The sequence below is a fragment of the Pseudorasbora parva genome, chromosome 2, assembly GCF_024679245.1.
Source record: "Pseudorasbora parva isolate DD20220531a chromosome 2, ASM2467924v1, whole genome shotgun sequence".
Taxonomy (NCBI): Eukaryota; Metazoa; Chordata; class Actinopteri; order Cypriniformes; family Gobionidae; genus Pseudorasbora; species Pseudorasbora parva.
The window spans coordinates 23,236,582-23,251,456 of record NC_090173.1 but is presented as its reverse complement, the minus strand read 5'-3'; the positions used below and the strand labels follow the sequence as shown (position 1 = coordinate 23,251,456).

Genomic DNA, 14,875 nt, shown 5'->3' with positions numbered 1-14,875 from the left:
AACTGAAAATAATATTAATAATAAATTGAAAATAATAAAAAAATTGCTAGTGATATTTTGTTAAGAACTGACTCTGGAAAATGTGTTGAATTGATGCTAGATTTGAGTCCAGGCTTTGATACTTCAGATCATGTCATTTTAATAGAATGCCTCAGAGATTATGTAGGGATCAATGGTGTAGCACTTAAGTGGTTTTCTTCTTATCCGGAAGACAGGACATGTTCTGTTAAAATCTGAAACAATGATGAACCCCCCAACTATCAAAGACTATTCACAGACATGTTGCGCACATTAATGCAACTAACACAATATGAATAAGAGCTTCATCGATTTTAACAGAGTCACTGAGACAGCTTGAGCAATTGAAGGGAGTATTCTTTGATCGCTTTATGTATATAATTTAATCAGTTTAATTAACAGAATTTTTCATCCTACTAAGATAAACAATGTAAAGTTGACAGTTTAGTCACAGGTTTGATTTACTGTCACATATTCAAAGAACATCTGACTGTACATTAATTATTTCATGTAAGAAATCACTATACTGTAAAAAAAAAATGTTTTTTGTTGGTTTAATTAAAAAAAGTAAGTAACCTGGTTTATTGAAATTAAAATTTTGAGTTGATACAGTGAAGGAAATTTGTTTAATAAATAGAAACTCAAAATATTATTTTATCTAAACCACATAAAACATTTGATGAATCATGAAAATAGCACAATTTGGCATCATCAAAAATAAAACACAATTACCCAATATGCTTACAAAATCTTTTAATAATATTTTAATAAAAGTTGTCGAATCTCAAAAAATGTTCATTGTATTAACTCAAAATTTTAATTTCAATGAACTCAAACTTTTAAGGCAACCAGGTAACTTTTTGTCTAAATAATTTTTTACAGTGTGGTAACAGATCAGGCATTAGATTTAACACGGTTACTTACATGTTGTGGCATTGTCGAGTCCATTTCTTAAAGTCTGTTTTCAAATCTTGCACTGAAATTGCTGACTGATTTAACAAAGAATCCACAGAGAAACATACCAAATACAAAAAAAACAATGCTCTACTGAGACATTCACATTGTTGAAAATAAATAAAATAACCATATTCCTAGCATTAGGATCCTTTGGTTATGTTATTTGTAGTCTATCCTGTATCGCTCTTCTCTCCTCGTCATCTCACTAACACACTAGTAAGTGGGGCAAAAGCTGTGCGAATGAAGTAGGCTGTGATGGACTCGACATGGAGGCAAGATGGGATCCAAAGGCTGGAAGTTTAATAAAAGTCAGCAACCAAATCCTCAACAACAGGCAGAGACGTAGTCAATAAAGCAGGCACAAAGGTAGTAACAAGAAGGCAATGAAACAGGCAAGAGGTAACGCTTGGTAAGGTAGTGAATAACTGGCAATACGTTGCAAAGTAGCCGTGGAATTGCATTACTATTTATACAGGAGTATAACAGGAAGTAACGAACAAGCAATAGTCCCAGTTAGTATTCAGTAGAGGGATCCTCTGGATGAATGAGTGCCAGCCTCTTCAATTACAGAACCCCTCCCTCTACGAACACCTCCAGCGGTTCTTCCTCATGGTCATCCCATTGGTCATGGTGCAGTACAATTTACTGTTGGTGGAACTCTTGTATCAGTGATTGATCTAATGTCATTGGCAGCTACCATGATCTCTCCTCCGGTCCACAGCCTTCCCAGTCCACCAAGTAGTGCATCTGGCCCCCTTGACAACGTGAGTCCATGATCTCTTCGACCAGGTAAGCAAGTGATCCATCAATCTACAGTGGAGGAGGAAGTTTAGGGTCTGTGGTTCTGGGGCCAGATGCCAGGTGGAGCGGTTTCAGCAAGGACACATGAAAGGAGGAAGAAACACTAAAGTTAGTGGGAAGTGTCAGATGGTATGTCACCAGATTGATTTGTTTTATAATCCTGAAGGGACCAACATACCTGGGGTTTAGCTTTCTGCAGGTCTTTGGTGGATAGCCAGACTCTGTCCAGGCTGATAGTTGGGAAGAGGACACCTCCATCCATCAGCTTGTATCCGTTGAGCCCGAATGACCCTTTGCAGTCTCACACGAGTGCTATCCCACAACTGTTCACTACGTCTGATCCAATTGTCCACCACGGGCACCGTTGAGGCTTCACCCAACCAAGGAAAAATGTGGAGGCTGGTAGCCCAAGACATATTGGAAGGGAGCGAGTCCAGTTGAGGAATAAGTAAGGGAGTTCTGGGTGTATTCCCCCCAAGGAAGAAAGTTGCTCCATCTTTGTTTCTCTCGGCTACAGTAGGACCTGATGTATCTTCCTATCTCTTGGTTGAGCCTTTCCACTTGACTATTGGACTCTGGGTGATATTCTGATGTGAGGCTAATGTTGATGTCCAGCTGTTTGCAAAAGGCCTGCCAGACTCTGGAGGTAAATTGTGGTCGTCGATCGGACACAATGTCTTCGGGGAGACCATAAATCCTAAAAACTTGGTGAAACAGAGTAACAGCAGTTTCCATGGCAGTGGGAAAACCTTTCATGGGAATTAATTTGCATGATTTTGAGAATCTGTCAATGATAGCAAGGATGGTTGTGTACCCATTGGAGTTAGGTAGATCTGTGATAAATTCGAAGGACAGAACAAGGTCTCGGTGGGATGGTGAGTGGTTGAAACAGGCCGGCAGGAAGTTCTTTGGGGTTTTGGACTGTGCACATATGGAACAGGCAAAAACAGTGACATCGTTAGAAAGAGAGGGCCACCAGAATTGCGTACAGAGCTGATTGTTCTGTGAATGCCTGGATGTCCAGTACCAAGATAGGTATGGGCCCACTGCATTGTTCTTTGGCGAAGGGCCTGAGGAACGTATTGCTTGGTTGGAGGGCATTCAGGTGGTACTGGGTCTGTTTGTTGTGCTCTTTGAATATCTTCCATGATGTCCCAGCTAATTGGTGCAATTATGACAGATGGTGGGAGTATACCTTCACTGTGTGGTCTAAGATAGGTAGGGTCATGGCGGCGGGAGAGAGTGTCTGCTTTGCTGTTCTTGCTGCCTGGCCGATAGGTAACCGTGAATTGGAATATTGTGAAAAACAGTGACCACCTGGCTTGCCTTGGATTCAGTATCTTGGTTGCCTTAATGTATTCAAGGTTCTTATGATCGTTAATTACCTGGAACGGACGGATGGAACCCTCTAGCCAGTGGCGCCACTCTTCTAATGCAGCCTTCATGGAGAGTAACTCCTTGTTACCTACATCGTAGTTTCTTTCTGCTGTATTCCGTTTACGTGAGAAGAAAGCACATGGGTATAGTTTTCGAGGAGTACCATGACGTTGGTACAAGACCGCACCGATGCCACAGTCAGATGCATCAACTTCCACAATGAATGGGAGATTGGGATCTGGGAGTTTTAAATTGGGGGCTGTAGTGAAGCTGGTCTTGAGTTTTTCAAAGGCTTTCTGAGCATTGTCGTTCCATGTTAACTTAGAGGGTTTGCCCTTCAGAAGGGATGTCAAGGGAACGTAGATAAGGCTGTAGCCGTGGATAAAAGTGTCTATAAAAATTTGCAAAGCCCAGAATGTGTTGCAACTCCTTGGTTGTGTGGGGTCTTGGCCATTCTGTGACAGCTTGGATCTTTGAGTTGTCCATCTTGTTTAGAAGGTCTCTGAAGATTTCATTGATGAAGGCTTGGAATACCGCTGGTGTGTTAGCTAGGCCATATGGCATGACCTGATATTCATAGTGCCCCCTGGTGGTGATGAATGCAGTTTTCCACTCATCACCCTGTCAAATGCGAATGAGGTTATATGCACTTCGCAGATCCAGCTTGGTATAGATGCGGGCCTCACGAAGCTGTTCAAGAACAGAGGGGACTAAGGGGAGTGGATATCTATATTTGACAGTGACAGTGTTAAAGGGTTAGTTCACCCAAAAATGAAAATGATGTCATTAATTACTCACCCTCATGTCGTTGGACACCTGTAACACCTTCGTTCATCTTCAGAACACAAATGAAGATATTTTTGTTGAAAGCTGATGGCTGAGAAAGGCTTCAAAAAGGCCTCCATTGGGATTTAGTACATTTCGACTGACCCACTCACAAGACCAATAAAAGGCACTAAAGACTTCGTTACAAAGTCCATCTCACTACAGAGTCTTGCTGGAATGATTCAGGTTGACATAAAAAATAGATTCTACATTGTCGCAACAATCCCCTACATTTCTCAGGATAGCCATCATATTTGTCAGGAAGAGCAAATCTTACCGGGGTAGCTTGAGGGGGTGGAAGTGAGAGTTAAACTCTCGTTAGCAGCACTCAGATGACTCCGTTGTTCCAGGTAGCTCTTCAGAATTTCACTCTGGTAAGCATAAGCTGCTTGGAGTTGAGAAACTTCCACTGGATCCATTGGTGATGAAGTATTCTGTGATGGACTCAACATGGAGGCAAGATAGGATCCAAAGGCTGAAAGTTTAATAAAAGTCAGCAACCAAATCCTAAACAACAGGCAGAGACGTAGTCAATAAAGCAGGCAAAAAGGTAGTAACAAGAAGGCAATGAAACAGGCAAGAGGTAATACTTGGTAAGGCAGTGAATAACTGGCAATACTTTGCAAAGTAGCAGTGGAATTGCATGACTGTTTATACAGGAGTGTAACAAGAAGTAACCATTGAGCAAGAGTCCAGGTTAGTATTCAGGAGAGGGCTCCCTCCGGTGGCTGGATGAATGAGTGCCAGCCTCTTCCAGTACAAAGGCATTGATTTTTTTTTTTCTGCCGAGGCAGCCTTTCACCTATTGGCACATTCTGCAAAAAGTCCTTCTATGGGCTTGGTAACAATAAAAGCTATTTTTGGACTAACAAGGAAGTTTTCAGTTTTAAAACATACAGGGTATTCTATACAGGATAATATGACGGCCTCTTATATGTCAACAACTCAAGGAAAATTAGATTTTTCAGTTCATGACCCCTTTAAATATTACTTATGGACATTTTGAAAGTGCTTTATAAATAAAAGTTGAGTTGAGAATGCCAAGAAGTCTGCATTATATATAAACTTCTATACCTATTTGGAAATCTTTCAAATTTAATGCAGTAGATTCTAATAAGAGGTATGACAGAAGACAAAAAAAAGATGGACCTGATCTAATTAGTGTTGTTTTTAGCTTAAAAGGGCAGCTGAGATTACTTAAAGATAGCCCTTGTATTTAAAATACATTTAAAATTATGCATATCATAATTTTAACATACATTCAAAATTATGCATATCATAATGCTTTCTGTTGCAATGCATTATACATTTTGCAGTCACCTATTTAAGAAATTTAAGAAGTGAAACATATTCAATCTATTGCATTCTTCAAAAGCATCGTAGACCACATATGCCAATCCCTGTTGTACAAATTTAGTATATCATTGCATTTTCATTTTAAAAAATTTTTTTAAAGTTTTTTTCATTCTCTTCCTGAAGGTGTTGAATCTCTTCCTGGCTTTGCTGCTCAGCTCCTTCAGCGGGGACAACCTGGCATCTGATGATGGGGAGATGGATAATCTGCAGATTGCTGTTTCTAGAATCACAAGAGGCATTGACTGGGTAAAGGCCTTCGTTATCGGACATTCGAGCCAGTGTCTGGGCCTAAAGCCAAATAAAGAGGGTGCGAACGCAAAAGAAGAAGGAGATTTTAAAATGGCCACCGTGAATTCCAGTCTGTCGATTATTAAAGTGCCTATAGCCAATGGTGAATCGGATTATGAAGATGGCAACAGCTCTTCTGAGGATAAAGACAAAGAAGGCGTTGATGCAAATCCTAAAGTGAGTTTTGTTCGGTGAAAAATTCTGATAGTTGTGTTCCTAAAATCTAATGTGAATGTTTACACAAATGCAAAACCAGTGGCCAGAGTGTCAATGACATCCGTCCATCAAAACCTTTTGATACCTACACACGTGTACCAAATACTGACACCTGCAAAGTCCATCTGGAGCCCCATGGGTCATCTTGTTTATAGAGTATGTCTAAGGAATTGCAGAGACCATGTGACTCTGTGACGAGGCGTGGGAAAGAGCCCCAGCGACCTTAAGAAGAACCAGCATAAAACACCTCCATGCCTAACAAACTTCGAAAACGAATCCCTAACTGCACTATATCCCAATGCACTGTAAAATGTGTCTTACCTATTCAAGTCATACATTTAATTTAATATTTGTTTCATTTAAGCTGGCCCTAATTCATTGGGCAACTGCTTGTTGGCATCCCACAGGGTCATTTAACACGGTTCATATGTCCTGCCCTCTGTCTCACAGCCCTGCATTTCACATCCAGCTATGAATCACAGAGAGGGAACACAAACGCAAAGTTGTATTTAAGTCTCGTATGAGCATTTCAAACAAGATCTGTAGTCAGATCAGAGCTGTACGGTAAATGAAAACATGATCTAATGTTAGTTTTTTTTCTTCATAAAGCCTTATCTTGAAACTTTTAGTCATATTAATTATTTAATAACACACCTGCCAGATTATCCCTGGCTGGTTTGAATGTTTTTGCATTGTTATTTTTTTAATTATGTTTTTGATCCTATAACTTGTGGTTTTGTTTCAAACTGGACAAGATATTTTGCAAATAATGACGTTTGGTTTAGTTGACAGTTTGAATTACTTTGATTTGCTCTTTGATGTCATGTCAACAATGCCCTTTGTCATGGATTTTGATTTTCCAGAGAATGCATTAGCTTATAAATTGTATACCTACCAATTTAATGTAAGTTACTTCGGATAAAAGCGTCTGCTAAATGCATTAAAGTAATTGTAAAAATAATAATAATGTTGTTCCAGAGTGTGACATCATATTACATTTGCAGATATCCATATGTCCATAGAAATTTTGCATGGTCAAAGTCTAATGTGAGTGCAGCTTTACTCACCGAATCCAATTTTTACTCGATTTGGGCACTTGGAAGCAAGTTTGAACCTCCCTCGAACTGTTTGAGACACCTTTTTGCCAGTTTCCAGATAAGCAGAGGGTATTTATTTGTTTGTAAAAGTTGTAAAAGTTATATTCATCCTAGAGACAGTATTAACCTGCAGTGTTTTCATCTGTACAGAAGAAAGGTGGAGATAAATTGTCAATCTGGAGCACAGTGAATAAAGCTCCTGAGGTAGAAGAGGTAGTAGAGATGGAAGAAGAGGACTCCACCACCCCTGAGGACTGCTACACAGAGAGTGAGATGTGAACAATGACTATGTATTGAACTGAGCAGTGTTGGGGGTAACGCATTACAAGTAATGTGAGTTACGTAATCAGGTTACTTTTTCCAAGTAACAATTAAGCTTTAGTTTAAACGCAATATTGATTGCACTTCAAGTAAGTAAAACAAGTTGCATTGTTTTCCCATTTATTGTCTGATACCTCTCCTGTCCCCACAAGAAATCGGAAGTAAGAATAGCAGCAGAGAAGTCAGGTTGAAGACAGTGAATTTGCATGTCCTTCAGCCTGAGGCTTATTCACTTCCCTTTGTGAATTTCCCTTTGTGGTGTGAATGGGCTTTTACATTTGCCAAAAATATAACTTTTTTTGTTATTAAAAATCAAACAAAGAAGCCCAGCCCATGTGGAAAAAAAAAGTTACGCAAAAGGAATGTAATACATTCCATTCCATAAAAAGCAACTATGTAAGGCAATTAGCTACTTTTTTTATGATGTAACTGAATATTGTCATGCATTACTTTTGAAATTAACTTCAATACCAACACTGGTATTGAGTTAGAATCTTGTTATTAATATTTTCGTTTTTCTGCGTTCCTAGACTGCATTAGGCGATGTCCTTTCTTGAAGCTTGATGATGTTACCCAGGGTAAAGGGAAGGCATGGTGGAACCTCCGTAAAACCTGCTATGCCATTGTGGAGCACAGCTATTTTAAAGCCTTCATCATCTTCATGATTCTCCTCAGCAGTGGAGTTTTGGTGAGTCAATCAATAAACCATTGTTTTTGTATAACCAGAGCCCACTGAATATGTTTTTTATTATAAGTATGTTTTTTTTACTAGGCATTTGAGGACATATACATTGAACAACGGAAAATGATTAAAATCATCCTTGAATATGCAGATCAGGTCTTCACCTTTGTGTTTGTCATTGAGATGCTTCTGAAATGGATAGCCTATGGTTTCAAGGTCTATTTCACAAATGCATGGTGTTGGCTGGACTTTCTCATCGTTGATGTAAGTATTAGTTCATCCCACTTCAACAGAAAATTGCATGTTAAAATTACAAATAAAATTCACATCCTTGAGTCAAATTTGACTCACCCTGAAAGCCATTATAAATGAATGAATGTACAGTTACATTCGTTTATTTCTGTAAAATCTCATATTTTATTACAGCTTCTGCATTATTCTGCTATTAGTAAATGGATGGTTTACATCTTAAAGTTAAAATCATGTGTATTTCACAATTAACCATATTAAACAATTAATACCTACATTTTATAATATACTTTATTTGAATGATTATTGCTGCAGGTGTCCCTGATCAGCTTGACTGCAAACATCTTAGGCTACTCTGAACTGGGGGCCATTAAGTCTCTCAGGACTTTGAGAGCGCTAAGACCTCTTCGAGCTGTCTCCAGGTTTGAAGGAATGAGGGTAAGTGTGTTTGCAGGAAGTTTTCTGCTGTGCACCCTCAGCTTAACATAATTCATTAATTAGCCATCTGTAATATTTAGGGGTGTCCCCGACTAAGGATTTACACATTCAAATCAGATTTTTCGAATCTCTCTGGTCGACCGATAGTCAAATCATCTGTGTGTGTGTAAACCATAGACCGGAAAAAAATAAACGGTATAAACAGGTTGGGAAGGGCAGGACACTAGTCAGCAGGAGACTAAGACTATTTTTATTTTACTTTACACATGGCACACAGCCACCACTTTTAATAAAGTGATCAAAACTAGGCTACACTACACATTCGTAAATTATCCGTTCTCTCATAACATTTAAAAGCCGCGATCGAAACACAGAACATCACACAAATATATAAAAGAACATTTTGATAAATAAACCTAAAAAAATACCTGCTTATAGAGGAAAACAACGATTTGAGTGCGTTTATATGCACGTTCTTAAGCCAATTGTGCCTAAAGGGGGTTGCACACTGGACTGAAGCTCAGTACCGTGTCTCAGGTATCTCACAGGAATCTCACACGAGCTCAATTTTGAATCGACTTCTGACAGAAGAGCTGCACGATGAGTGTATCTTGTAGCACAGGGTGAAATCAGTATGTAAATTCACGATTTGAGGGAAATATACATTTAATCACCGCGGACAGGCCTCAAAAGCCGCCGTCGGTGTATATGTATTCGAATTTTAAAGGCAAGGCGCGTCTGGTGCGAAGCTCAGTGCCCTTAAAGGGGCGATCGCTCAGCGTCGCGACACGTCTATAACACTAATATTGAGCACCCCCATATTGCCTAAAATGGTATGATCCTCGTTTCATAACACCCGTGAAGATTCCATGAGATCAGTGGTTGAATCCGATCCTGCATATCGATGCATCGAATCTTCGACTATTATTAGTTCTTCTTATCCTCACTTTTTTTGGTTACACTTTATTTTACAGTATGTGTGCTTTCAGTGTTGTTATAGTGTACGTATCCACAAAATTGCTGAGTAATCTGTAAGGTAACATTATGAGTTGGGTTAGGTTTAAGGGTAGATTCAGGGTTATGGTGTCATTACTACATTAAGTACATAGTATGTAAAAAGGACCGTAAAATAAAGTGCTACCTTTTTCTTCTCATTTCTTCTCATATTGTTTATTTATCTTTTTATTGGCTTTCATGTGACATTTATATTCTGGGCTCATGTACTTGCCTGTATGTAATATGTATCATCAATAAGGTGTATTCTGAATTTGATCTTTTAAAGGGGTCCTGTTATGCCCTTTTACAAAGTTTTGTTTTTGAGGTATACTAGAATATGCTTTCATGCATGATTGTTTAAAAAACATCTGTCCCCAGTCTGGCCTGAACACTGCATTTATTTTGAAGAAGCCACTCCTTTAGAAATACAAAATGTGCTGTGATTGGTTAGCTGTCCCACTGTGTTGTGAGTGGCACCACTTAGAGCGTGTTCAGGAAATGTCCTTACCATAACTGCAAACTCTACTCAGATGAAAATATTAAATATGGTGTTAGTTTCAAACAAATTCAAGCCTGATACAGACTTAAGAATGTTAAAAAAAAAGTTTTTTAAATAAATAGGATTGTGTCGAACGGATATCATGCACAGACTTTGCAAGACTATCCAATTTCGTACAGGGTCATTTGAACTATACCCGTTGATACCGAGCAGACTCACAGACCAATGTTCAAACTTAAAAAAATTGAGCTTGGTCCGGTGATACCAAGATAAACAAAAAAACACTATATCAACACCAATGTTCGCTAGTAGGTGAGCAGAGGTAAAGCTCTGCCCTTTGTTGACATCATAGCAACAACATAAAACTTACAAATGGAATTGTGAATAGAAAATGCAACTAGAAATAATAAGACATACTTGGCAGTTGTGGTTCACAAACAACAGATTGGTACCTGGTTTGGTTTAACTTGCAAGCAGCACGAGCCACTGAATTTAAACACCGCAGACTTCAACCCAGCCCAGAAAAAATAACAAGACACCTTTTGGAACGTCTTAGGGACTCCCAAATGGCCGACGAGTGCATGTCAATTTTTAATACATGCTCATGATCAATTTTTAATACATGCTCACGGTACAATTGAGGCAGAACATTCTGGTAAATCTCGTTAAGGGCAGTATGTGCTTTTGGCCTCCACCTCCGCAACTTGATTGTCCCAGAAGTACACTACTTTATCATTAGATTTTCTTTTTAACACACCAATAGTCTGGCAGCTGGCTAACAAGGGGTTTGTTTTCTGAGCAGCCACCAATTGGTTTCTGCCTACCCCTACAGCAAGAGCCAATTCTGCTACAGAAGATACGTTACGGTTTTCATTTACATCAACTTTTCCTGACGATAAGACACGATCATTTGAACCGTCCAGAAAGGTTTCAGAGAGGTCAACCACATCTCTGAATTTTTGCGCCTGGACACGCATCACTGGGCACGCAGGAAAGACAGTGGAGTTACAATGTGCTAGCTTTGCACAATCATTTGCGGCCAGTTCACTAACTACCACTGGCCATGGGAAAACATCTCCACGAGTGAGATAATTTCCCAGTATAATGTCTACTCCGTCGACTGGTAAACACGAACAAACCCCAAGTCTTACAGGACCGACTTTAAGTACAGGTCATGTAAGGGGAGGATGAGACATTGCATACTGATACCTCTTATCAAAATGTCATCGCCAGAATAATTAGTCCGCGAAGGCAAGAGCTCTTCTCGAATAAGCGACAGGACTGATCCAGTGTCTCAGAATCTTCACTGACTTTCCTTCAAAGTCAGATGAATGAGACACTGTACCATCCAGTAGAAATGTCTGATAACCACAGTTAGCAGTAGTGGAATTAGCAACGTCTACTGATGTGTAAACCAAAGCTGCACTTTTAGGATGTGATGTAGCAACTTTTTGTTTCCAAGCCCTACAATCAGATATGAGGTGACTTGGGTCAAGACAGAAAAAGGAAACTCGTTTGTCATTACCTTTCTTACGAAGTGAGTTAAACTATGAAGTTAAACGTTAGTTCTTGGGCTAACTCGATGTACGCGTGTTTGGCAGTTTTAGCATGGGAGCGGAATCTCTGTCTGTACGCCTCTGGCACTAACTCATAAGCCCTTAAAACAGCGGCTTTGACCTTGTCATAGTCAAGAGACTGTTCAAGCGGCAAAGCAGAGGAGACTTCCTGGGCTTTCCCAGTAAGACTGCACTACAGGAACAGGGCCAAGATATCTTTCGGCCCCTTCAATTTTGTAACTATGCGCTCAAACATGACAAAATATGCATCCACCTCGCTCTGTCTGAATGGTGGAACCAGTTTGAGATATTTGCTTACATCAAAGTTTGTATCAGCCTCAGCCGCATGCAAACTCTATGGGACAGCAGGAAAGTCATGATCAGTTTCCGCCTCTACAACACGCAGCTTAATGAGTAACGTCTCACGGTCCACTTGCTTAATTCGGAGATTTAGCTCTTTCATTTGAATTGCTAACAAAGGATCGCAAGACACCGCCACAGCAGCAGGGCCCTCGGCCGTCATAGCTTCCCATGGCAGGATGACGCGCGTTTGAAGTTCCTGCGGCACGATAGACGCGTTTCGTGCGGCGTGATGGACCCAATTCCGCCTCATTCGTGCGTCCAGTTCGCGCGCATAACGCGAATTTGAAGCGAATTGAGCGTCTTGCGCGATACGTGCGAGTGGCGCTTTTTGTGCATTCACACGTTTGAAGCGAATTCGCGTCTATGCCCGAGGTGAAAAATTTGAGCTTTGGCGTCAATTCACGCCGCGTTAACCAATGAGGAGCCTGCTTGTTGCTGCCACGTGATGAGAAACCCTGCATATAATTTAAAAAATACTGATATTCTGTCCCTAAATGTAGTTTTTATGCTTTTCAGTTGATAATGTAGTTGTTTAAAGCTAAAATATGTGGTTTACCTAGGATTTTTTACTCATAGACAGAGCCTATTTAAAAAGAACACTCTTGCGTTTTTGGAGATGTGAGATCCAGGCGATCTCTGGGCGCTCAGCGCTCATTAACCCCAGCGAGAGCAGCCTTTCCTCGGCCAGTCCTTCTGGCGTTTGCCGCTGGCTCGGCTGTCTCTGTAGAGGTTAACATGACATATGCTTCGTCTTGTGTGCATCTAATGGGCGATCTTTGGTCCAATTAATCTATTGCTGCCTGCCAAAACATTTTGACTGAGAGCAAAGTGAAGTTTCATAACTTATATTTTATTTAAATATACATGCAGTGAAGATAATCCAGGTAGTGCATTGGCTGAACCACGTGTGGCTGTTAATGCTTAATATATTTCACCTGGAGTGCCTTTAACGCGCATCTATTTCGCTTCAAATGCTCGATTTCTACGCACGCCCAATTAGCTGCGGACGCGCGAATGGATTCAAAATGTTCACGCGTCAAACTAGACGCGGTAGACGCGATTTTGACGCTCAATTCGCGTTTGGTGTGAACGTAGCGTTAGGCACACGCTCACGCTCACAGACGAACTATGGTAATGGTGGTAATGATTTGGCCTGAGAGGGAGTGAGACAGCAGGCAACAACCACGCCCTCAGGGGCCTGTACCATGATGGTAGTTTAACAAACTCAGGGTTACAGAATTAGTTTTGAGTTGCCAAAACCAAACCAATCTATTCTGGCTTTGTTGGTCCCATGATGCTGATCATCAGCTCGCTCTGTCAACTCAGGCTTTGATCCTGAGTTCAGGAGTTTAGCTGTGACATCAGCAGTGAACAGCCAATCACACGCTGTGGATCAGCAAAACTGAGATTTTCTCTCTTCTGCAGATTATTACACGATTGAAAAATATTAAGAATTTAAAAAAAAAAAATTACACAGCAAGAAGTAAAGAGCTGTCTATGAAAGAGGACAACTAAAGAAACAATATTTTATGTCAATGCAAGTAAAAGTTATGAAGTTAGTTTAGTTGATAATAAAGTTAGTTTAGTTGATAATAAAGTTATGAAGTTAGTTTAGTTGATAAAGAAAATTGAACATTTAAGCTCAGTAAACTTCTTTTTTTTAAATAGCTTTATTTATTGATTTTAATCATATTTGTATGACTTTATGTAGGCTATTTATAATAATTTTAACAAAGTGCCTATTAATGATTGATTAACTAAAATGATAAATGTGTAATTGAGTAAGGGTATAATAATTACATAAATTATATCTAAATCATTAAAATTATTATTTTTATAAATAAGCATTGGTAAAAGCCAGACGCTTTAGTCTTTAAAAACATTTGCTGTAGTGACCTTTAATTTGAAGTAGAAACAGGGGGAGTGACTTTATTGCATCAGAGGTGTGTCAATTTACTCACAGCTGATTAGTCCAGTTTCAGTTTGAGCTCTCTTATCCAGAACATAACCTGCCCTGGAGCAGGTTAGCCGTGGAGCGTAAGTTACTATGGCGATGAACAAAAGCCAAACCACTTTAATGGTACCTAAAACCCAGGATTAGCACAAACTAAGTTTAAACTTATCTGGCTAACCTGCTAAACCGGCTTCATGGTACAGGTCCCAGGAGTAAAGCAAATCAATGAGGATCAACAAAATATTATTAATAATAATAACAAATAAATAAATACGTCCTTGGACCTAACAGAAGGTCAAACTAAGTTTTGGAAACGGGGCAGAAAAAACACTGACTTCTCTATCACTGCTCAACCAGGCCTCTTCCCAAGTTTGTGCATATTCCATGGGCGGAGATTATTTAAATGAGTAACATTGTGACTTCACAAGATCCGGAAAAAACTCAATGTAGGCCTAGTTGTTCCTTGTAGTTCTTGGAAGTCTTCCTTTGGAGTGGACTTTAAACTTTGTAACCATGCAGATCTTTTTTTATGCTCAAACAGCAAAATTACACACCAACTAAAGTTTTACTTACTAGGCTTTAATGTTGCTTTAACAAATATGCCACTTTTTACGTAAAGCGTTTTAGAATGTCCCGCTGTTTTAGTGATTGAAATACTACAGCAAGTGTGTATATGGATCACAAGTGCCCAAAACTTCCATTTTGTTCATATATTTTTCTTTTTCTTTTGGGAGGTGATCTAAATATTTGTGATTTCAAAACAGCCTGTGTTGCAGTTCTATATGGGTTTTACCATTCACATCAGTCACATGACTATGTTAAATATTAAAATACATAAAGATGGCTTTTAAATCCTAGTGAAGGTTAAGGGTTGGGCTGGGT

At 39.5% G+C, this 14,875-nt stretch overlaps 1 protein-coding gene across 1 annotated transcript in view; it reads left to right on the top strand.

The window, feature by feature from the left end:
* LOC137038165 (sodium channel protein type 4 subunit alpha B-like) overlaps positions 1 to 14,875 on the top strand; it is a 60,383-nt gene that overhangs the window by 39,655 nt on the left and 5,853 nt on the right. Inside the window, exons 15-19 of the mRNA XM_067412615.1 lie at positions 5,458 to 5,799; positions 7,086 to 7,203; positions 7,787 to 7,944; positions 8,029 to 8,202; positions 8,503 to 8,625. Of these exons, the coding sequence (XP_067268716.1) occupies positions 5,458 to 5,799; positions 7,086 to 7,203; positions 7,787 to 7,944; positions 8,029 to 8,202; positions 8,503 to 8,625 (915 nt within the window). The remainder of the gene's footprint in view (positions 1 to 5,457; positions 5,800 to 7,085; positions 7,204 to 7,786; positions 7,945 to 8,028; positions 8,203 to 8,502; positions 8,626 to 14,875) is intronic.